This window comes from Phocoena phocoena, chromosome 19 (genome assembly GCF_963924675.1).
Source record: "Phocoena phocoena chromosome 19, mPhoPho1.1, whole genome shotgun sequence".
Taxonomy (NCBI): Eukaryota; Metazoa; Chordata; class Mammalia; order Artiodactyla; family Phocoenidae; genus Phocoena; species Phocoena phocoena.
In genome coordinates this window covers 19,976,096-19,999,090 of record NC_089237.1, presented here as the reverse complement: position 1 = coordinate 19,999,090, position 22,995 = coordinate 19,976,096, and the positions used below count along the sequence as shown (strand labels likewise).

General features: G+C 56.9%; 2 protein-coding genes across 2 annotated transcripts; both read right to left on the bottom strand.

Annotated features, from left to right (window-relative positions):
- Window positions 1–5,944: 5,944 nt before the first annotated feature.
- KRT15 (keratin 15) lies at window positions 5,945–10,071 on the bottom strand. Its single transcript, XM_065897835.1, has 8 exons — window positions 9,610–10,071; window positions 8,700–8,782; window positions 8,460–8,616; window positions 7,823–7,984; window positions 7,612–7,737; window positions 7,213–7,433; window positions 6,736–6,761; window positions 5,945–6,039 (listed from the first exon to the last, which is right to left on the bottom strand). The coding sequence occupies exons 1-8, from the start codon at window positions 10,069–10,071 to the stop codon at window positions 5,945–5,947; spliced, it is 1,332 nt and encodes a 443-aa protein (XP_065753907.1).
- Window positions 10,072–15,300: 5,229 nt separating this feature from the next.
- On the bottom strand, window positions 15,301–18,967 carry LOC136138945 (keratin, type I cytoskeletal 19). Its single transcript, XM_065897836.1, has 6 exons — window positions 18,498–18,967; window positions 16,908–16,990; window positions 16,524–16,680; window positions 16,056–16,217; window positions 15,818–15,943; window positions 15,301–15,688 (listed from the first exon to the last, which is right to left on the bottom strand). The coding sequence occupies exons 1-6, from the start codon at window positions 18,915–18,917 to the stop codon at window positions 15,434–15,436; spliced, it is 1,203 nt and encodes a 400-aa protein (XP_065753908.1). The 5' UTR covers window positions 18,918–18,967; the 3' UTR covers window positions 15,301–15,433.
- Window positions 18,968–22,995: the final 4,028 nt, after the last annotated feature.

Sequence of the window (22,995 nt, the reverse complement as noted above, 5' to 3'; positions counted from 1 at the left end):
CTTCGCTGATTCAGCAAGACCAGAAACGAGGGCTCGGAGTCAGGGCTTTCTTGGCCTCTGTTTTCTATGGGTAGGGAAGTGGGCCTGCGTCTCCCCCAGTGGGTGTCACTGCCAGGGAGAGAGCCAGGCCGGGCTGCGGTGCCCTAAGACCACGGGGAGGCCAGGGACTCAGGCTGACCCCTGACCCTGCCCTGCCCTCCTGCCCAAACTGATGGCTCAGCTCTCTCTCTCTGAAAACGTGTGATTCAACCCAAAGCAGGAGCCCTCCAAGAAGGTAATTAATGGAACCTGCCAGACCTGGAATGACAATCCTCCTGGGGCTGAAGAGCAAGTTTGGCCAACGCCTCTTAGAGGAACAATAACCACAGATCCTCCAAAGCCCCACGGTGGCCAGGACATGCCTCCCTCACGGGGTCAGGGCACGGCCCCTCTGCACCCGTCCCAAGCAGGGTATGTGATGCCTTGGCATGGGAGTGCCTTCCTCTGACTCAAAGTGAACCCCAGGGCCCATGGGGCAGGGGGACACGTGCCGGTGCTACTGAAGGGAGCTAGGTAGAGACCCATCCTGTGGACCCCATTTCTCCTCTCCCAGCCCTTGTCCAAATGGGGCAGGACAGAGTGCTGGGGCCGAGGCACTGCCCACACGTCTAACGCTTCCTTCTTTGCGTTCTGGCAAAATCACCTCTGCTATAACGTTTCCAAGGAAGGGGAGGGAAAGCCCCATTATGAGTGACCCCTGCAGAGGAAGCTGAGCTTAACAGGTTGTCACACAACAACAGGAGAGGGGTTTTATTCGCCCCATTTTATAGATGAGGCAGCTGAGGTTCAGGGAAGATAAGTCACTCGTCCAAGGTCACCATAAACTGGCATCTGGCTCTCTCTACCCCACCAGATGGTGTCTTGGAGCCTTGCTGCAAACTCGGTGTCTGATCTCTGAGGGTTCCATTCCGTATGTGTTAAAAGATAATAAAATACCACTAGCTAACATTTGTGAATACTGTGTGAGACACTCTACATGCATGTAGAGTGGTCCTTGAAACAACTCTGCTATCGTTATTGTATCCTTTTTCCAGATGAGGAAACGAAGGCCCAGAGAGGTTAACTACATCGCCCAAACTTGAGTATGTCAGAGCCAAGATTCAAACCTCTGGCTCTAGGGTCTGCGCCCTTAACTACTGCCTGGTCAATCCCTTTCAGGCCAGTGTTAGCGCTGTCCCATTCAGAGGGCCTTCTCTCTTGTCCTCTCCATTCTCAGGCCTCCTGTCACCGAGACCCAGCTGGTGGATGGGCCTGCATCCCACAGTGGTTAGGCCTGTGCAGCTGTCGGTCTGATGGTCAGCCTGTCTGGCCTGATGTGAGCTCCAAAGCTCGGGGGCTCAATGCAAAATGTCAAAGCCTAAATTATCCTAGGAAATTCCCCATCCAACTCCTTCATTTCACACGTGGGAAAAACTGAGACCCAGAACGCCAAGGCCCAGGGCAGCGGGAAGGGAAGAGTTTTGCATGGATCTCTAGCTCTACCACTGATTCGTTGTACACATGGTGTACATATGGGGGTACATATGGTGATTCATTGTGGGCCTTACGTTGAAATGGCTTCTAAGTTTCCTTCAGCAAAGCCCTCTGAGGCTCTAGTTCTCAAAAATTTATCCAGAGTCACCAGATTTTTCATCTGCAAAGTTGAGGCCTAGACCTCGTCCCCCAGCTCCTAACCCAGCATTCCTTGCTTGAATCTTGGATCAGGCTCCTCCCTCCTTCCCTCTCTCCCTGGACAACAGGGGGCTTGGAGCCCAGGCTGGCTGACCACCTCCCAAAGGGTCCTAAGGCTCCCTCACAGGGGAGGGGTCTCTTGTGAAAGGCAGACCCACCCCAGACGGTGGACCCGGGCCCTCTGTCAGCCCTCCACCCTCAGAGACGCCTGCTTGACACAGCAATCCCCAGGAGCCTTCTCCAGACTAGTCTCAAGGCCTCAGGGCTTCACATTTCTACATAATCAGCTTTCTAAAATCCCTTTTATACCACCAGGGTTCCCCAGAAACGCCAGCAAAGGCTTTGAATTAGGTGGACCTGTTTCAACCCTACTTCTGCCACAGACTGGCTGTGTGACCTTGGGAAAGTTACTCAACCTTTCAGTGCCTCGGTGACTGCAACTGTAAAATAGGCATTAGAGGAATTAGGATTTGAGAAGCACCTGACCCACAGGAGCTCCCGGCAGGCGGAAGGTTACTCTTCCCTCCCTGTTACAAGTGAGGAAATGCGAGCTTCTCGTTGTTAGATGACCCGGCGGAGAATTCTTCTGGGCCTCCTCCATCCAGTGCCAGCCCATTGCTTTGCCTCCCTCTCTGGTTTCTGCAGCCAGCACGGCACCCACAGCAACCAGACATGTGACACTTGGTGGCATTCCTGTCTTATTTCCCCCACTCAGTCTTACATTTCCTGAAGATAAGGGCTTTGTCCTCCAAATACTGCTCCTGGCACAGGGGAGCTCTGGCTAACCGTCCAAGAAGCTGTTTCAGAGACATGCTGTCTGCTGGCTTTAGGTGAGAAGGAATATCTAGCAGGAATGGTATTAAGTGGGGTCACCCCAGCTGCAAATCTCATGGGAAAAGCTGCCACCTCCTTATTTCCCCTCGTGTCGCCAGCTGCCCACGGAGGGACAGGTGACCCCCATGTGGGCACGTACCCAAGACATGAGCGAATGTCCAGAGCCACGTCTAAGGCAAGAAAGAGCAAAAGAGAAGAAAGTTCATGCGTTCGTGCGACAGCTATTTATTGAGCTACCCCTCTGAGGACTCAGTAGTGCAGGGAGCAGACACAGCCCCTGCTTTCACAGGCCAGGCTCCCTTCTGAGGTCCCAGGACGCAGAGCAGCCCATAGACAACCTCGAGATCAGCTCGTCCAGTCAGACACCTCCATTTAAAGATGTGGAAACTGAGACCCGGAGGAGAACAGGGACCAAAGGCCTCAGGGAGAGAGGGGTGGGCATGCCCCACGCCTGCTCTGGGAAAGCCAGCCTGAACACAGCACACACCCCGGGGCCCTAATCCTTAGTCCCAAAGCTGCCCTCTCTGTGGGGAAGAGAGAGGCCTGCTGCCTGCTTCCCGGATTGGCTGGAAACCCAGCCCCACCTCCATCCAGGGGCAGGAAGTGGGCTGTCTCTGCCCCCGAAGATGATTTAAGGGCTCAGCCAGGCATGAGCTATCCCTAGGTGTGGGCTTCTCACTCCACGGTCAGACAGGGGACGGGACTTGGCAAGTTCCAAGGGCTTCTCTGATAGCCTGTCCCTGAATCCCAGCAGAGCAGGAATGGGAACTCAGGGGAGATAGAAGCAGCCTCCCCTTCCCACCCCCACAGCTCAGGGTCTGGCCCGGAGAGAAGGCTCACTGGATGAGGGCTGAGCCCCCATGCCACCCTGCACCTTTGCAGACGTGGTTATTTCTGCAAGCAAAGAAAACACTTCGGTGGCTGTTTAGAAGGCCTGAGACCTCTCAACAGAGGCCCGGAAGTCGGTGAGGCACGGGCAGCAGCCTGGCCACAGTGGGGTCGGAGAGTTCCCAGAAGGAGCCTGGCTGAGCCCAGGATGTTGGGGACGAGGAACCCGGTGCTCTGGGCTTGAACCACAGCGTGAGAGACCAAGGTGGCCTGTGACGACAATCTTTCTGACTGTAATGGCTGTGTGACACTTGAACAGGCTGCCCCTAGAGGTTAAGAAATGGGTTTCAGACCATCACACCCTCTAAGGAAGGTGTTGTCAGCTTCTGTCACCCTTATGGCATCCAGGGAAAAAGCGAAGGTCTGGAATCAGAGAGACCGTCCCAAACCCAGTTTCACTATTTCCTAGTTTATGGCTTCATTCAAGTGACTGAGCTTCCCTGGCCCTCTGTTTCCTCTTCTGACAACTGCTTCTGAAGTCTGACCCCAGAGCTTCAAAAGCTGTCTGGAGAATAAATGAGATGCCATCCATTGAATGACCTGCCCAGAGCCTGGCAGAGTGCAGACACTTAATAAATTCCGTTTCCTTCCTCCGGCCCCAGGGAAATCGGGCCTCAAAGTGTGTACTCAGGAGACACGTTCTAGATTAAATCTCCCCCAGAAAGAACAGATGCCACCTTCTCTCCAGCCACGGCTGCTGGGTGAGGAGTTGTACCCAGCGAGACCTACGGGCTCCCTCTCAGAGGGCCTGGCCCTCCTCCCAAATGATCTGATTCTAAGGAGAGCAGCGGCACCTCCCACCTGCTCTTCCCAGCAGAACAAAGAAACCGGTTCTCCCTCTCCCCACAATCCTCACCCGAGCCCAGCCCAGCCATGGCACCCAGAGTTCTCCACTTCCTCATTCCCTGCCCTCTATCAGGAGCTACGAATCCCAAAGGAAACAGCCCCAAACCAGAAGCGACAAATCAGGTGTGCGTGGATACCGCTGCTGTAATGAGCCCTCAGGTGGAGACTGGTGACTGGAGAGCAGAAGCAGGATTTAGACATAGAAGGGCAAGTAGGGGTTGGTGTTGCTTTGGACTTAAGCTTGGAGAAATCAGGGAGGACTTCCTGGAGCTGGTGTTTTTCCCTCTGGGCACTTTCAGTGCTTTGTGGGGAGATGACAGCTTCAGGGGGGATGGGGGCCAGCTTTGCAGGGGGGCAGAGAGGGGAACTGGCTCAGCCGCTCTGGAGGTCAGGTGTGCCTGGCTGGAAAAGAGGGGAGGTTCAGGGGTACATATGGTGAGGGCCAGAAGCAAGGAGGAAGGTCCTGTCAATGAGCTGTGAAGAACCAGGGCCTGGGGTCCCAGAACAAGCCCTGGTCTTGGAGTCATACAGGTGTGGGGCCCAGCCCCAGCCCTGCTGCTTACTACCCATCCACGAGGCCTCTGGGCAAGTCATCAGCCTGACCTCCTCATCTGTAAGCTTCTCTAAGTTCCTTCATCTCTAAGATGGAATAATAAATCCTGACCACCGGCAGTTGGTTAAATGAGACCCATAGGTGGGTGTGCCTAGCACAGTGCCAACCACAGAGTGGTGAACCAGAGCCATCGATTCAGTCAACCATCCAGCAAGTGATCAGCCCATGTGTCCAGCCCTGTGCTAAGTACAACACACTGCTCTAAGGAACCCCGCCTCCTGCTTCTGTGATCACTAAATGGGGTAACCAGACAGCAAGTCATCTGAGCCACCTGATTTGTCCCAGGCGCCCCAGGTAACCCAAAGAGTGACCGCGCAGGGACGAGTTCAAAGTCAGGGGGAGATGGCAGCGTGTGGGCCCTGGGCTTCCTCAGAGGCCACCAACAAGAAAAACTGGACATACTCCCAAGAGATATTTGCAAAAGGAAAAGCAAGTCTTTATTGCATGGACATGGTACAAACCGTGAGCTGGTTACACAATACAGCTGCTTCTTGCACCTCCCTGCTGTAAGGGAGGTGGGAAAGCTGAAGCGGGGTCTGGGAAAGCATGTGAAGCACCCAACTAGGAGATGAGGGACCCCTTGAGCTGGACCCTCTGAAGGCAGTGCCTGGAGTTTGCTTTTCTTTTTTTTTTTTTTTCTTTATTTATTATTATTATTATTATTTGGCTGTGTTGGGTCTTCATTGCTGCTCGCGGGCTTTCTCTAGTTGCGGCGAGTGGGGGGCTGCTCTTGGTTGCAGTGCGAGGGCTTCTGATTGCAGTGGCTTCTCTTGTTGCGGAGCACAGGCTCTAGGCGCGCGGGCTTCGGTAGTTGTGGCTCGTGGGCTCTAGGGCGCAGGCTCAGTAGTTGTGGCTCGCGGGCTTAGTTGCTCCACGGCATGTGGGATCTTCCTGGACCAGGGCTCGAACCCGTGTCCCCTGCACTGGCAGGTGGATTGTTAACCACTGTGCCACCAGGGAAGCCCGAGTTTGCTTTTCTGGTCCCTCCGGCCAGCTGTCCACTCAGCCTGGGGAGGGTGGGGATGACGGGGGTGTCTCTCCTGCGCTGGGCACTTAGATGTCTCTCTTTCGGGAAGAAACCAACTTCCCATCCACTGACTCCTCAACGTTGATGAGGACTTTGCCGCCGCCACCACCTCCCAGGGAGGCTGTAGAAAGAAGAGACAAGCTTTAGAGTGGGAGACTCTCCCTGTCCTCCCTCCCAAGGGGCCAGGACCTTGGCTGAGCTCTGGGAGAACTGCACAGCACCCCTGATAATGGCCATCGGCCGATCCTCCCAGAGTTGCCAGGAGGACTGGTGCTGAATCACTCATCAGAGATTGGCGGCGGCAGCGGCAGGTATGCTGTGCAGTGAGCAAGAATGTCAGGGCTTTTAAGCTGTACATAAACAGAAATTAATCATGGGCATCTCACCATAAGTGCATGAAGGTGGGGCAGGTGGGGGGGGGGAGGTGGGGGAGGGGGAGCCGGGGGAGGCTATACCCTGGACAGAGCTTACTCATCCTGGAAGGTTCTCAGTAAATCTTCAATCCCAATCCTACCGGGGCTGATAGAGGGGTCCCACTGGGGAAGAGGTACCTACTGGAATGGGCATGTCCCCCCTACTGGGATGCTTGGCCTCTTCCACCTTCCTCCCCATTCCAAGAAGAATTGTGGCTTCAATAGCTTCCCTCTCCCCTCAACTCAGGAAGAGTTAAGTCTCTTGGACTTCTCTGGCGGTTCAGTGGTTAAGTCTCCACACTTCCACTGCAGGGGGCACAGGTTCAATCCCTGGTTGGGGAACTAAGATCCCGCATGCCGCCCAGTGTGGCCAGAAAAAATAAAAGAAGAGTGAAGCCTCTTACCTTCTCTGGTACCAATGCCAGCCATCCTGAAAGAGAGGGGGCAGCAGATGTAAGCGACGGACAAAAACTCAGGTCTGCCTACAGGAGGCCCCGGGAGACAGCTAAGCCGTCCTCTCCAGCCCTCACACCACCCTCACTCCCACATCTGACTTCTCTAAAGCCTGGGACATCCTGAGGGCCACCCCCAAGCACACAGATTCTGATCTATGATAACACTCCATCTATTTCATGCTGGAAATGGAACCAGCATTAAATCCAAGACCACGAGCCCAACTGCTATCATTTACAGAAGGTACACAGGTCCAGAGAGGTGACAGGACCTGCCCATGGTAGCGGCCAAAGACGAGAGCGCAGAGTCCAGAACCTCTTACTCCTTGTTCTGTTCTCTTTTCACTGTAGACGCTGCACTTAAGATGACTCTCCACACTCAACCACAACCGGCCCCTCCCTCGCTGCCCCCTGCACCCGAGCCCCTGCCTGGCGTCCTGGCCCTCCAGCAGGCTGCGGTAGGTGGCGATCTCCTGCTGCAGCCGCGCCTTGATGTCCAGCAGCATCTTGTACTCCTGGCTCTGGCACTCCATCTCACTGCGGAGCTCGCTCAGCTGGGCCTCGATGCTGCTGATGAAGCCCTGGATCTGCTGCAGCTGCAGGGCGTAGCGGCACTCGGTCTCCGCCAGCGTGCTCTCCAGCCCGGCTTTCTGGTGGGGCAGCAGACCAACAGACATCACATCAGGCTAGACAGGAAGCCGCCGAGGGCCTGGGGAGAGAGGCTGAATGGATGGCAAGGAACAGCCCCCAAAGGGAGCTCGGGAACGCCAAGGCTTACATAGCCACGGAGGGTGGGAGAGGCTGGGGTGGGTGGGGTGGGAGCCAGACCTTGCTGAGCTGGGACTGCAGCTCCATCTCCAGCCCCTGCACCGTGCGTCTCAGGTCTACGATCTCCGTCTTGCTGGTCTGGATCATCTCTGTGTTGGAGGCCACCTCCTTATTCAGCTCCTCTGTCTGTAGGTCACGCACAAGACAGGTGAGCTCCATGGGCCTCCCAGGAGCTCAGGGAGCTGGAGCGAGGCTGGCAGGTCAGGCCCACCTTGCTGAAGAACCAGGCCTCGGCATCCCGGCGGTTCTTCTCCGCCATGGCCTCGTACCGCTCCCTCATCTCCGCCAGCACGCGGGTCAGGTCCACGCCCGGTGCTGCATCCATCTCCACGTTGACCTGGCCGGCCAGCTGGTTGCTGAACTCCTTCATCTCCTGCAGGATGGGTGGGGCCCATTCAGAGACAGAGGGCGGAAGCCAGAGCTGAGTCTGGGGTCCCACGTGCCAATCCCGGCTCCATCCCTAACTCACCACGTGACGTTGGCTCTGCCCCGTACCCATCCCGGGCCCCTGTTTCCCACTGCACGTGAAGACTTTTGATCGCACGAGCCCCTCAGCACTAAGGGTCCCTCCTCCTCTCTAGGTCCTCCCGAGGGAGGATCTCAAGACAGTAGGGCCTTTGTGTCAGTTCATGAAGCAAATCAGGACAGCAGTACCCACTGGCCACCTGGCCTGGCTATGGATCAGAGGAGACCAGGGGTCTGGGTCGACAGTGCCCCTTCCTCTCCACGGGAACCCCTGTGTTGGGGGGCGTGCATATCTGAACCACGAAGCCCTTCCCCCAACCATGAGGAGGCCCCAGAGGCCCCACTCTGCCTCCCATCAGCCCCAGCCACTGCCTGGCTCTCACCTCCTCGTGGTTCTTCCGGAGGTAGGCCAGCTCCTCGTTCAGGCTCTCAGTCTGCAGCTCCAGGTCGGCTCTGGCCAGGGTCAGCTCGTCCAGCACCCTGCGGAGGCCGTTGATGTCGGCCTCCATGCTCTGGCGCAGGGCCAGCTCGTTCTCATACCTGGAAAGGAAGAGGGAACCCAAGTGAGGAAGGGTGAGGGGTCTGGGCCACTTGAGTTGGGAGAGGGGGCAGAGGGAACATACTTGAGTCTGAAGTCATCCGCAGCTAGCCTGGAGTTGTCAATCTCCAGGCTAACCCGGGAGTTGTCGACGGTGGCCGCCAGGATCTGCAAGATACAGGGAGCTGGTGTCTAGAGGACCCCTCCCTCTTCCCTGCTGCTCTCCCTGCCCTGCACCCCAGGCGGGACCCCTCACTAAACATCTCCCCTCTGACACCAGCAACGGAAGCCTGTAGGGCCCCGGGGCAGAGTCCAGGCCACCTCTTGGTCTGCCCCAAGCCACCCTCCTCGTCTCCAGAACATGAAAGACCAAGGAGCCAGGGTTGCAGAGAACCCCCTGTGGAAAGTGCCTGGCCTGGAGAGGGTGCCCTCTTGGGGGTACTCCACCAGCCTCCCCTGTAGACAACTCACGGTCGCCGGCCTCCTGCACACCTTAACACAGCCATGCATCTACAGAACATTCCAGTCAGGGGGAAACTGGGGGGCAGCTGCAGAAACTGGCGCAGGTGAGTGAAGGGTGAGTGAGTGGCTGGGAGAGCCCATACCCAGTTCCAGGTCTCCTAAGGTCCAACAGTGCTTTTGCCACCCAAGACATTCGAAGGGTGAGGCAGGCAGTGCTGGTGTTCTGGACTCCTAGAACCAGAGGTTCATCTCTACACCTCCGTTCTTGCAAAAAACCCAAAGGAACGCTCTAGGCAGAGCCCTGCAGGGTGTGAACACTGCTCTCACCTCGGCCCCTACTGGTCGAGACCAGCGTGCCAGGATCCCCAGCACTGCCAGGTCGAGCAGATGTTTGCGGGCATCCACACCTGGAACTCATTCCCCATGCGCCAAGTTTGCCGAGGTTACACATCATTACCTGGGAAGGCAAGGATTTCCCCCAGGCGGCTGGCACCAGCCACCCGCTCCCCTCTCCCTGACGCCCGAGGACTCACCTTGTCTCGGAGTTCTTCGATGGTCTTGAAGTAGGGGCTGTAGTCGTGCTCCGGGCTGGTTGGGCTCTGTTTCTGGTACCAGTCGCGGATCTTCACCTCCAGGTCAGCGTTGGCCTCCTCCAGGGCGCGCACCTTCTCCAGGTAGGAGGCCAGGCGGTCGTTGAGATTCTGCATGGTGAGCTTCTCGTTGCCAGAGAGGAGGCCACCACCGCCGAAGTCACCAAAGCCACCACCAAAGCCTCCACCCAAACCACTACCAGCCCCTCCACTGAAGCCGCCCCCATAGCCCCCTGCTGACCCCGAGGAGACAAACCTGGCAGAAGAAGCTGAGATACTGCGGCTCCCACCTCCTCCATAGAGACTCCCCCCACCAAAGCCTCCTCCCCCAGCCATGAGGGAACCCCCCCAGGTCGAGCCACCCCCAAAGGTGGAGGAAGAAGTCTGCAGAAATGTGGTGCTCATGGCCAGGCAGCAGCCCTGAGCTCTCAGCAGCACAAGCAAAGCTGGCAGGAGGCGTGAGCTGAGCTGAAACCCGAGGTCTGCACCTGTCACCCCCAGCCCCAGGCTCCTTATATACCCCTCCCAGGGTGTTGTGGGGCCATGTCTCCTCCCCCAAAGGGAAGCCAACTCCTTCTGCCTTCCTGACATACACAGCCACCTGCACACCTCCACGTGGCTGGTTTGGGGTTTTTCTTTTCTTTCTATTTTTTTAATGCAACAAAAGAGATGATTCAGAATGAATGGTGTTTTGCCCCGGGCCATGGTTTTAACACTTGGATTACAGGTTCATCTCTACTCTCCAGGAGAAAACCGAAAGAAGCAAACTGGCATCACGTCTGCCAGGCCTCCGCCTGCACTCTTAGAGGCTCAGGCCAACTCCACGTTCCGCCGGACTTCTCTGCTGCCTGCAGGTGGCCGGCTCCCTGCTCTCAGTTCGAGAATCCACTTTTCATCGCTGCCCTGTGCGGTCCCTCTCACAGACCCCATGTGCGAGCCTGCAGGCTCTGGGCATTGGCGGGCAGAGGTACACAGAGGAATGCAGGGCCCACAGGGATAGGCTGAGGACAGGAGAGGGAACCTGAGTCAAGTTCCAGCTGAGGTGACCAGAGGGGCCAGCATCTGTCACTTCCCTGACGCTCCAAATGGACCCCTCTCCTCCACCCCTCTCCTCCTCTCCTCCCCCACCCCCAGTCCCCCTCCTTCTTCTCCAGCTCCCCCACCCCCCACCCCGGCCCTCAGCCCCATGGCACTGGCATTCTCACAAAAGCCAGCGGGCTCAGGGCTGACAAGGGGCTGATTGATAATCCCACCGCCTGCCAACTACATGTCACTGAACCTTTGCTTGCTCCTGGGACAAGTTGGGGCAAACCTCTGCAGATAAGACGGGAGCAAGTTCCAGAAAGCCCCTGCTTTCTCCAGGGAGAGGCAAGTCGCTGCACAACGGCGCTAGATTAACCCTGTTTGTCCCATCAAGCACCGCGAAGCTGAGGATGGATCCGATCCAGAAAGCTGTATGTGCCCGAGCACCGTGAGGGGTGGGGGGATAGAGAGGCCCGCAGGGCAGGCTGGAAGACACCTCGGAGATCTTGAAGGTCGAGGCACCGCTTCAGAGAGCAGGATGCCGAGGCCAGAGAGGGGAGTCCAACACTCAGGAGAGCCCTCTTCGCCGCCGCCGGCTCAGGGGCCCGTGTTCCGGGGATACCTGATACCTGTGGGCAGTGCCACCGGAGGCGTGGCCTGGCCCTCTGGCTTTGGCTACGGGGTTTAGAGAGAGCCAGGGGTGGGGAAGTGAGCAAGACCAGGCTGGAGGGTCAGGAGGAGGACTCCTGGACCACAGCTGCAGCACCGTGAAGCTGACGGAGCTCTGGATTCCCTGGGACCTGGCTTCAAGCCTGGCTCTACCCACCACTGCTTGGAAAACGTTGGACACGGTACCATTCAAGTCTCAGTTTCCTTGTGGCAACGGGCACTCTCAGCTCCCACTTACGGGGAAGCCCTGAGGCCCAAGAGCCCCCATCCTGCCTCCTCCTTGCTCCCCGTCTTCTGAGGCACCGGATACTGGGGTGCATGTCCAATACTTAGGTCTCCCACGTAGCATCACCTGCGGGGACTTTTTTTTTGTCCTTGGGCATCAGATCTGCCCTGTGAGTGACCGTCACAGTCTGCCATATTCTTCCGTAACCAGCATCTACTGGGCAATGCAGGTCATTGTTATTATTGCTGTAATAACAGTAAATTCTTACTTCCACCGCATCCTTCACAGTTTATAGTGCACTTCTGCATCCACGCCTCCTCTGTTCCTCACAGCTGAGAAGATGATCCCTGCCCCTGTTTCAGAAGGAATGAAATTGCAGCTCAGAGAGGGAAGTGATTTGTAAGAGTGGCACAGCTAGTAAGAGGGCATCGCCGGGACTCACTGGGTCCTCTGACCGTCCCCCCACCCCCCACTCAAACAGGAGACAGGAAAAGAAGGTGTTCCCCTCCCCAGACTCCAGATTCCTGCACCTGAGCTGGGGTAGTGGAGTATTCCTGGTACGTGGGGGTGGGCTTCTCCTCACCCGGCATCACAGTGAGCCAGCCTCTGAGTGCTGGGCCCAGACAGTGAGGTATTGTCTCGTGGGTGGGAGGATACTGTCTTTTCCTCTGAAAGAAAAATAATCAAACTCAGATCAGCCATAGCTCATTAAAGCCTCTGCAGACATTACGGCCCCAGCAATTACCCCGGGAAAAATTATGTGGCATCACCCCGGGGTGAGGGAGGGCTGGACCCCAGCCAGCCTCTCTCTGCACCCTGACTCCCCTCCAGCAGCCCCTCAAGGGGGCTTTCCCTACGCTCTCAGGCCCAGGCCAGGCAGCAGCTGCCCCAGTCACAAATCCCTGGTTTCGGTCCAAACAGTTCCTATGAGCTCAAGGTCTGGGTGGCCGGAGCCTACTCACTAGCCAGAAGGTGATGGCTGGGCAAGGGTGGAGATCAAGCTCCATTTGGCTCCAGCCCAGACTGCAGACCTGGGCCCTGCCCCAGGCAGCCCGCCCGGGATGCTGTGCCAGTTTCTGTCCTTTGCCCACTGCAGGCAGACAGGCTGTCCCAGAGCCGGCCTTCCCTCCTAGGGATGGGACGATGCAGCCCAGTGGAAAGAGCCTGAGCCGGACTCCACCTCTGGGTGTGACTCAACATCTCCGAGCCAGGTTCCTGACTTAAAATTGGGCCATTTTCCCGCTTACATGAGATACTAAGAAGAGTCAAAATCATAGAGACAGAAAGTGTAATGGTGGTTGCCAGGGGTGGGGAGAGAGAATGAGGAGTTATGGTTTAATGGGGATAAAGTTTCCGTTTTACAAGATAGAAAGAGTTATGAGGATGGAGGGTGATGCTTGCACGACATGCTTGCACACTATGTGAGTGCACAGGACTGCCACAGAACTGTGCACCGAGAAATGTGTAAGATGGTAATGTTTATGTTATGTGTATTTTACCACAATAAAAAAATTTTAAAAAAACAACACTGACCCCATTAACACTGGCCCCAGCTACAGGGCCACAGTGAGCATTCAGTGTCACAGGGGGAGTGGGGACCTCCATAGATGTTAGAATCTCCTCTGCTCCCCAGGGAGATGCCAGGGTCAGAGAGAGGGCATACCCTGGGACCTGGAGAATTCCTCATTTCTCATTTATTAGTTACATGGCGTTGAGTAATCAAGCCTCCTCTCTCCGAGCCTCAGTCTACCAATTGGAAAAATGGAAATAACTCTGGCCCAGTCTGACTCACGGGGGATGGAACAAGATGACGGACCGGAAATGCTTGCAAACTGAAGTGGTCAAGATGACCAGCAGGGCTGCCCCCCCAAATCCCCTCCCCCTTCCTCTCGCTCTCTTTCCTCTATCCCAGCTGCTTCTGTCAACATAGTACCCCTAGTTTCAGCTCCCAGACTGAGACAGAAAAGTGTCCACACACACACACACACACACACACACACACACATGCACACCTGCACACAAAGGAAAGCTTTATTCCTAACACCCAGACCTGAGACCCAATCACCAGCCCCACCTGTATGGGGCCCAGACCCCGCCTCACAGCCACATTCCAGGTGCCTCTGGGGCACAGGGGAGGGTTTCAGCTGTGACAACAGAGGCTTTCACGAACAGGGGACAAATATCTGGGCACTCCCAGCCTGGGACTGGGGGTGCAGCCAGGCCTCTGGCCTCTAGCTCCAAGGCCTCCTAAGTCAAGTGGCAGAGTGAGTCTGTAGGTGCTGACGGCCAGAGTGGAATAACCGGGGACGTGGCAGAAGGGGCTCCTGGCCCAGGGCTGCGGCAGGGGAAGCGGGAAGAGCTGGGCTCGGGGGTCACCAGCCTGTGATTTGGAGTAAGCTAACGAGCCTACCAAGCTTCATGGAAAATGGCGAAAAAAGCACCCCCTTCAGTATGAACACCAGGTATGGTGGGGTCCTGAGCCTCCTTAGCGCAGCGCTGAGCACAGGTGGCAGAGCATCCATCTGTCCCCCTAGAGACCTTCCGCCTCACTCAGCCCCCTCCCTCACAGGGTCAGCCGCTGTCACAGACAGATCCACGGGGTCTGAACAGACCCACTCAGCCTGAACCTCTCTGCTGGGGGAAGTGGGACATATTTACCTTTAATTGGCCTCCGTTCTTGGCAGCTAAGCTGTAAACCACAGGGACAGACCATACCAACCCAAGGGCAGAGTTGTACCAGGAAGCTGGGACTTGCATTCCTTTGGGGGCCCGGGACGGGCCCCAGGCAAGCCAGTTTGGGGGTCTGTGGGCGGTCTGGGTCACAGCTGGGTCCTATTCCAGGCTCTGAGCCCAGGTATGGGCTGGTGGGCGTAAGGGGCTTACGCAGGGCTGCCAGGGGATGGATGGAGGTGTCAGCGCATGCACACACACACCCCAACGAGGGCGCCCTCTCCAGCCCTGTTCTGAGCTGGTGCCCGCCCCCTGACACCAAAGCCCGTTTCTTCTTAAGTTAGGTGGAAAAACCTGTCAGGAGGAAATGCCTCAGGGGATCCCAGTCCTAGGCCTTCACACAGAGCAAGACTGGAATGTACTGAGGAAATGGCACAAGCAGTGTCATCCTAGGAGATGGGGTGCAGGGGTGGCACTGTGGGTTAAGAATCAGGAAATGTAATTCTGGTCCTAGCTCTGCCATGTAGTTGCTATGTGGCCTTGGTCAAGTTACTTAACCTCTCTGAGCCTGCTTCCTACTCTATAGCATACAACTCATACTACCTTTCAGGGTTGTTTGATTAAATAGCACTTAGTAGGTGCTCAGTAAACATTAATTACAGATACACAAACACACACCAACTCTTGGGGTGAGTTCAGTGGAAAGAAAACTAAATCTGGAAGCAAAAACCAGTTTCAAATCCCACCTTTGCCATGTGTTAGAACAGTTATATATACAACAACCCACCTCGCCTCTCTGAGCCTTAGTTTATCCCTCTGTAAAATGGGAGCAATGCTTATTAAACATCCTTGTTTTAGGGAACAGGTGAGATACATGAAGACCTCTGCAAAGGAATTACTGTAACAGCTGGAGTTTGCGAGCGCCCTCCCTCCCCTTTCCGGGGAAAGCGTGGACTCTGGTCCAAATGAAACTTAAACAATAAAACCTAAACAGTGCCAAGGCCTGCCCCCCCCCCACCATGGGCTGAAATAACAAACTCAACGTCCTTCCTCCCTTGGGCCATAAAGTTTTATTGCAAGATCAGGAGGAGAGCCAGGGATAAGGGTCCCTCCCCTCCCATGCCCCTACCCAGGGGAATCCCTCTGCAGCAGGGTAGGAAGGCCAGGAGGCTGCCAGACTCAGAGGACCTTCGGGGTGGACAGGTTGTTGTAGTAGGCGTCCTGGCCCTCCAGCAGGTTTCGGTAGGTGGCGATCTCCTGCTCCAGCCGGGACTTGATGTCCATTAGGTGCTGGTACTCCTGGTTCTGCCGCTCGGTGTCGGCACGCACATCGCTCAGCTGGGCTTCGACACCACTGATCAGCGCCTGGATCTGCGCCAGCTGGGCTCCGAAGCGAGCCTCCGTTTCGGCCAGCGTGTCTTCCAGGGCAGCTTTCTGAGGGCAGGGAGAGGGAAGGAGACCCAGCAGAGCCTGGTGCCCAGCGATGGCATGGGCCCAGCCACCATCCAGGCTGCCCGAGGCCGCAAGGACACGTGTGCATCCCACAGGGCAGAAGGCACATACCATGCTGAGCTGAGACTGCAGCTCGATCTCCAGACCCTGGAGGGTACGCCGCAGGTCGGTGACCTCTGTCTTGCTGACCTGCAGCTGTTCCGTGTGGCCAGCGACCTCCCTGTTCAGCTCCTCGGTCTGCAGTGAGAGGAGGCAGAGGGAGTACGCGCTGAGGCAGACCCTTGCCTGGGAGCATCAAGCCCGCTCTCCTTGCCACCTCCCCAAGGGGCACCTGCCTCCCCCTCCATACCTGGCTGGTGAACCAGGCCTCAGCATCCTTCCGGTTCTTCTCAGCCATGACCTCATATTGGCTTCTCATGTCACTCAGGACCTTGGGTAGGTCGATGCCCGGAGCGGAGTCCACCTCCACGCTGACCTGACCACCCACCTGGCCCTTCAGGACACTGATTTCCTAGAAAGATACAGCAGAGATGGGCACGTCAGGGCCCAGAGCCTGCTGGGCCTGAGCCAGGTCACTCCCCCATCCCCCAGGCCATAGGGGTCTGGTTTTCAGGTGCAGACCTAGGAGCCAGCACTGGGGTACAGATGGGGTCACCGCCATCCCCTGCTGGAACCCTTGGGAGCTACACGATACACTCAGGGCCAGGTCAAGGGTGCAGCAGCTGTGGCCACGGTCAGAGGATACAGGACAAAGAAAAGTGTCCTCAGCTCTGGGAAGCTGGGCGGGGACGGATGGGAAGCCCAGCTTGAAACCCACCTCCTCGTGGTTCTTCTTCAGGTAGGCCAGCTCCTCCTTGAGGTTCTCGATCTGCATCTCCAGGTCGGTCCTGGCCAGGGTCAGCTCGTCCAGCACCCTGCGTAGGCCGTTGATGTCGGCCTCCACGCTCACACGCAGGGCCTGCTCCGTCTCAAACCTTTTGGAGGAAATAGTTGCTGTCAGGCCAGCATTTCCTCTGTACCTCTGAAGACTTCCCTACCTCCCCTGGGTTCAGGAGCCCATGGGGGATGGGGTGTGCTTCAGACCAGCTGGGGTGGGTGAGAGCAGAGTCCATTCCCCCCACGGCACTGAGCCCCATAAGTGCCTGAGATTGCCCCCCTCCCCTGCCCTGGCTTCTGCAGCCCCCAAGGCACAGCCACTCACTTGGTTCGAAAGTCATCTGCGGCCAAACGGGCATTGTCGATGTGTAGGACCATCTTGGAATTCTCAATGGTGGCACCAAGGATCTGGAAGGCGGAAGGCAGGAGGTTGGCACCGGTTCGCACATGGGCACTGTCCACCCACTTTCTTCCCAGAGGAGAGAGAAGAGCAAAGGAGTATGCGTGCCTGTGTGCCTCCACCGCCTGGAGACCAGAGCCTCGGCCACCCCAGGCTGCCCATCAGCCTGCTCTCTGGGAGGCCTTGGAATGGGTCCAGGCCCAGGAGCTGGAGCGGGAGAAACTACCGCCAGGGAGGCTGAGCCAGGGGGAAACGGGAAGGGCAGGGAGGTAAGCCTGGGGGGAAAAGTCTCCACAACCTGCACCCAGGAAAACTCTAAATGCTCGTAGGGAGGCAACTTCTAGTGATCCGCAAACCAGATGCGGGGAGCACAGGGGCGGGCTGTGGTCTGACCTGTGGTCTGACCCCCACTCAAAGCACCTTCTGCCTTCCGGGAAGGGAAAGCGCTCTGTCAAGCATCTATTATGTGCTGACACTTTGCGCCTCCTCTTTGAGGCAAAGTGTATTCCCTTGTGTAGGTCACAGTTTATAAAGTTTGAGAGCACTATGCTCGTTGTTTACATCTCTAGCTCTCCCTCATCTACGGGTCTGGTCTAGGCCCCTGGCACCCAGCACCACGCCAGGCACAGGGTGGGCCCTGGCCTACGCTGCGGGGACTGTGCGTTTGGAGACCCAACGTGGGAGGCTGTTAAATGTCCCACTGGCTTCTGAAACATTTCTTCGGGACCGAGATCCCAGCTCTGAGCTGTTCCCTGTGGGCAGAGACCAAGCCCCACCCTGAAGGACCCTGAGGGCCTCCCAGCAAGAGGCTGTAGCTGGGACTTGGGGTCTCCACCCACACGGCACGGGGCCTCTCCACAGAGGTCTTCACAAGCTCAGCATTCGTCTCTCCTTTACCCAGTCCGGGGGCCACAGCATATGTCCCTCCTTGCCCAGGGGCCAGAGTTAGCCTCGCCCATTCTTCCTAGAGCTCCTCTAAGTCCCCAGTGGCCCCCTGGGCGGGGGAGGGGCTTCAGCCTCAGCGTGATGGAAACCAGACCCGCCCGGCGGGAGACAAGGAATGCAGAGGGCCTCACACCGGGGGCAGCAGAAGGCAGGTCTGGCCCGGCGAGAACCAGATTCCTCCCTGGCCAAACTCTTGCATTTCCCTGTTGCACAGCGACTCAGGTCCAGACCTCAGGGCAGCCCACAGCGCGCCCCATCTCTTCCCCCTCCTTCCTCCCCCCTTTCCCAGGCCTAGCCGACCGGCGCGCCTTCTTCCTCCCGCCCTCCAGTCCCCCACATTAACCCGCTCCCCCCCCACCAGGCCTCCACTTCCTGCCCCGTGGTCCTGCCCCTCCTCACCGGCCGGCTTCCCTCCGCCCCACCCTGCGGGCCCTCCCCCATCCTAACCCTCGCTCCCGCCCCGGCCGGGAGGTGGCTCTGGCGCCCGCCGACCCCGCCTCGGGCCTCACCCGGCCCGCGGGGCTGGGTATACGCGGCAGGTGCACTTCCCGCGGCCGGGCCGCCTCCCACCTGGTCCCGCAGGGCCTCGATGGTCTTGAAGTAGTGGCTGTAGTCGCGGGCGGGCCCGGGCCCCTGCTTCTGGTACCAGTCGCGGATCTTCACCTCCAAGTCGCCGTTGGCCTCCTCCAGGGCGCGCACCTTCTCCAGGTAGGAGGCCAGGCGGTCGTTGAGGTTCTGCATGGTGAGCTTCTCGTTGCCCGCCAGCAGCCCGTCGGAGCCGGCCAGGACGCCCGCATAGCCGCCGCCGTAGCCCCCGGAGGAGGACGAGGACACGAAGCGGGCGGAGGACACCGACACGCCGCGGCCACCCGAGCCCCCGTGGATGCTGGGCGCGCGGAAGACGCCTCCCGCCCCGAAGCGCGTGGAGCCGCTGCCCAGACCCCCGAAGGAAGAGGTGGCCGACGACTGGCGATAGCTGTAGGAAGTCATGGCGACGGAGGACGCGGGCGACACCGGTCGGAGTGGCTGCAGTCGGCAAGAGGAGTGGCGAGGCCCTCACCTGGCGCCTTTTATGCCCGGGGTTGGGCGGGGGAGGGGGGACGGTGTCGGGCGGATTTCTGAGGGCCCAGGAATTTGCAGGCTCCTGAGTGCAAATACGGGCGCTCTCCCCATTGGTCAGTTCCTGGCGGCTCTGCTTCCGACTCTCCCCTCCCCGGGACCAGAGGCTCCTGCCCTCCGGAGAGCTGCCCCACACCAGCCCACTCCGATGCCCAGCCACACACCCCGCTGGCACACTCGTTCGGATCTTCACCCCCATCACACGTACACTTAGGCATCCCCGCAATTCACATGCTGGCCCTCCCCCATTAAGATCACCCAGAGTTTGACACCCCCCAGGAATTACAGTTTTTCTGAGAGTACACGCCGAGACGTCAGCCCCCCACCCCGTGATCCCTCACTCAGAGTCCCCCCATCACATTCTGAGCCCCTTCCTTGTGATCAAAATTAACCCCCCCCAAAGTACATTCACCTGATTCCTACGCCCCACTGGGAATTACAGTCTCTCAGAACCTGCCCCTTGGGGATCACCCACACCCTGACCCCCCCTCAGTCCCCCACATGAGGTGCTCTGAGCTGCAACTTCCCAGGCCTCCTGAGACAAAGCCGCCCCACCCTGCTGTGGCCATACAAAGCCCCAAGGTGACAATAGGCTCCTGGGAACAGCTGCTGGGAGGGGTTCTGCAGCGGGACTGTAAAAGGCACCTTCAGAATCCCGAGCTCAAGCCAGAGATCCATCTGGGAGCTGAACCCCCGACTCAGTACTCTCACCAACCATCCACCCACGCCCACCCCCAACCAGGACAACCCTCTACCCTCCAACCCCAAAAGCATGCATTCGACACAGACTTACTGAAGTGATGCTGTAGAGAGGCATCTGAGCCTAAGGGAGGTGGGTATTTTTTTTTTTTTTTTTGCGATACGCGGGCCTCTCACTGTTGTGGCCTCTCCCGTTGCGGAGCACAGGCTCCGGACGCGCAGACTCAGCGGCCATGGCTCACGGGCCCAGCCGCTCCGCGGCACGTGGGATCCTCCCGGACCGGGGCACGAACCCTCGTCCCCTGCATCGGCAGGCGGACTCTCAACCACTGCGCCACCAGGGAAGCCCCGCCCATGAGACTTTTAGCACCTGCCGCCCAGAGACAGGATGGAATCCCTCCCCCCTTGTGAGCATCTCCAAGGAGGGTGTCAGAGGCTGAATCCTCCTGTGCTTAACAGTCCTGTCCTAGTACATGGATGAATGACCGGATTGCTAGGGAGGGCGCCCACACGCAACGTGGAGAGTTTCGATAACAGAGGAAGGGGTCCCTCCGCTCCACACACAGCCCCCAGCCCCGTTCTTCATCCAGCTCAGTAACTCCACCCACCTTTATGATCACCTTGGAGGCCCCCCTGCCAGACACCGCAGGGCCCTGAAGCAGCCTCAGCCCAGTTCCTGTCCGCAGGGACCTCACACCTCCTCAGAACTGTCCCCACAGTTCCTTTGCATCCTTATGTCAGAGCAGCCACCCAATCTCAGGACAGAGGCCCGGTGCCCTTTTGACACGGTGGTAGGGAGATGGGTCAGTTACTCTCAGTTTCCTGTGAAATCTTAGGCCTCCTCTCTGCATATTATCACCTGGGTCACCTGTGGCTAAATGAAGACTTGTCCCCAGCCTCTGAAACCTGTCCCCAATAAACTGTCTTCTGGCCACCAATTGATCCAGGAACAGGGACACCAAACCCCCCCTACACACACACACACACACACACACACACACACACACACACACACACACACACACCCATAACCCACCAGGAGCAGCCCCAAGCCACTAGGAAAGCCAGCCTGAGGCTGTTCAAACTAGTGAATCAGACCTGCAAGTGGGTCCTGGGGCTCCAAGGGGGAAGAAGATTCAAGGCTGGCCCTGAAAGCAGGGTGTGGCTGGGCTTTCACAAAGGTTGTAGCTGCCAGGCCTGATCTGATGTGAGTCACTACTTGGCCTTAAGGAGGAGGCCTGCTCCTGGTAGGGGAAGGGGCAGATGGGCCAGATAGTTGCTAGCACACCAAGCCCCTGCTGGAACCTTTGCTTCTGTGGCCTGATAGGAGAGTCTGGGAAGGGACTTTGCATTAGGAAACAAAGAATAGGACCAGCAGTTCTCCAGATTAACGGGTTGTGAGTTCGCTAAACTTCAGAAGAGCTTAGAGTCCCAGCCCCCTACCCCAAAGCATAAGAACAACTGACTGCAGGGAAGTACCATTTACAAAGCCTTTTCAGATCTCATTGGATCCCCAAAGCAGCCCAGTGGAAAAGGTATTCTTATGCCCATTTTACAGATGAGGAAACAGAAGCTTCGAGAGGGACAGCCAGGAGTGTCAGATTCTGGCTTCCAGCCTCTTAACCCTCAGCCCCATGGCCTGGGGTCCTGAGTACAACAGAGGCTGCACTCTCCCTTCCAAGGAAGTCCCAGCTCCAAAATGACTCCTTTGAGTCTCTTCCCCCCAGATCCTAGGCTAACCCCAAAGACAGTCCCCTGCTCCCACTCTCTGGCCAGAACAATGCCTAGCACCTTCCACCATGAGTTGTGTGGCTTTTAAACACTTCTCTGGCACATCAAGAACTCAAGAGAACAAACTGTAAAGTCTGCCCCCCACCGCCCCACCCCCAGAGACGGAACTGAGGAATCAAGCTGCGGTAAACAGGTAAACAGACCGCCCACGAGCAGAGTCCTTGATCTACCTCTGGCTGAGTGAGGGCAAGAACCTGTAGAACCTGATCGGAGTAGCTCCTTTCCCAAGTCCTGATCTCCAGCCTGGGGACCCACAGTCTGCAGAGGAGGGGCACACAGGGTCAGGAGTGATGAAAAGGGAATGTTTGAGCGTGAAAGGATCCCAGAGAGGAAACTGCCCCGCCTTCCCCTGACTTGTTGCTGCAGAGCCGCAGCCCCACGACATCCTTGTGGGAAAGGGAGGCCGCTGTCGGATAGGATCAGAAACACTGCTGTCCCCACTCCCTTTTGGAAATTCACAATGCATGGTACTAAAGGCTGTGAAAACCTCAGTCCTTCATTCGTAAAAGGGGGATAATAATCTCATAATAACAATCTAGTTCCTGGAGTTGTTTCAGGGGTTAGATAGGTGCTAATTAGATAGACAGTAAGGTGCTATTTAATAACAATGTAACACAATAAATACTTATCATTTGATTGTATATAATGTATTATATACATGTAAGTATTATATTAAGTATTATTATTTCACTTCATTTAATCAGCAGCTCCAAAATATACTGGACCATGTCGTCTTTTGTCAGGTAATGCCTATTAATAATCCATATATCACAAGAAAAGCTGATCCAGTCCAAGGAAGCTCAGAGAGGTAAAGCGACTCTCCTGAGGTCACATGGCTAACTTGTGTCCAAGTCCCGAGGCCAACGGTTCTCTCTGCATCTCCACCTGGACCCACCCTAGAAGCTTCTTACACTAGAGCAAATGCAGATTGCGGTTCCCAGAGGGGAGGGATTCAAGGTAGGGGAGTTTTCATCATCCCTGAGGAAATGAAATAGTGGTTGGGGACCACTGGAAAGAAGTGAGAGTCCTAGTCCCTGGGTAGAACGAAATGGTGTGACTATGACAATAAGGGCGACGATGGTGATAATGATGACAGCCAGCATCTACTGGGCCAGCCTCTAGGTTAAACACTTTGTATACGTTATCTCAACTAATCCTGTGACTTAAAGTATTATCATCCCCATTTTATGGACCAAAAAACTGAGGCTCAAAAAGGTTACTAACTTGACCAAAGTCACACAAGTAAATAGTGGACCCAGGATTCAAGGCCAGATCTTTAACTCCCTAAAGCTGTAGTCCCAACCACTAACGCTGTCCCTCCTCTCATGAGTTGGGGGTTAAGGTGATTTCTTCCACTGGTCTGGAGAAAGGGTCATCAAGTTGGGAAAGGCATAGTGTCACCTGCCAAGGTCCCAACTTGTCCTCCCTGCTTGGATACACAAGTATCTGTTTGGTCAGT

Excerpts from the sequence above, each read along its gene's own strand:
- LOC136138945 (XM_065897836.1), bottom strand. The coding sequence starts at position 18,917 with ATGACTTCCTACAGCTATCGCCAGTCGTCGGCCACCTCTTCCTTCGGG. Across the intron at positions 16,991-18,497 it reads TCGAGGCCCTGCGGGACCAG|ATCCTTGGTGCCACCATTGA; the intron begins GTGGGAGGCGGC and ends TCCGCCTTCCAG. Across the intron at positions 16,218-16,523 it reads TGAAGAAGAACCACGAGGAG|GAAATCAGTGTCCTGAAGGG; the intron begins GTGGGTTTCAAG and ends GTATCTTTCTAG.
- KRT15 (XM_065897835.1), bottom strand. The coding sequence starts at position 10,071 with ATGAGCACCACATTTCTGCAGACTTCTTCCTCCACCTTTGGGGGTGGC. Across the intron at positions 8,617-8,699 it reads GCGGATGACTTCAGACTCAA|GTATGAGAACGAGCTGGCCC; the intron begins GTATGTTCCCTC and ends CTTCCTTTCCAG. Across the intron at positions 7,985-8,459 it reads TCCGGAAGAACCACGAGGAG|GAGATGAAGGAGTTCAGCAA; the intron begins GTGAGAGCCAGG and ends CCCATCCTGCAG.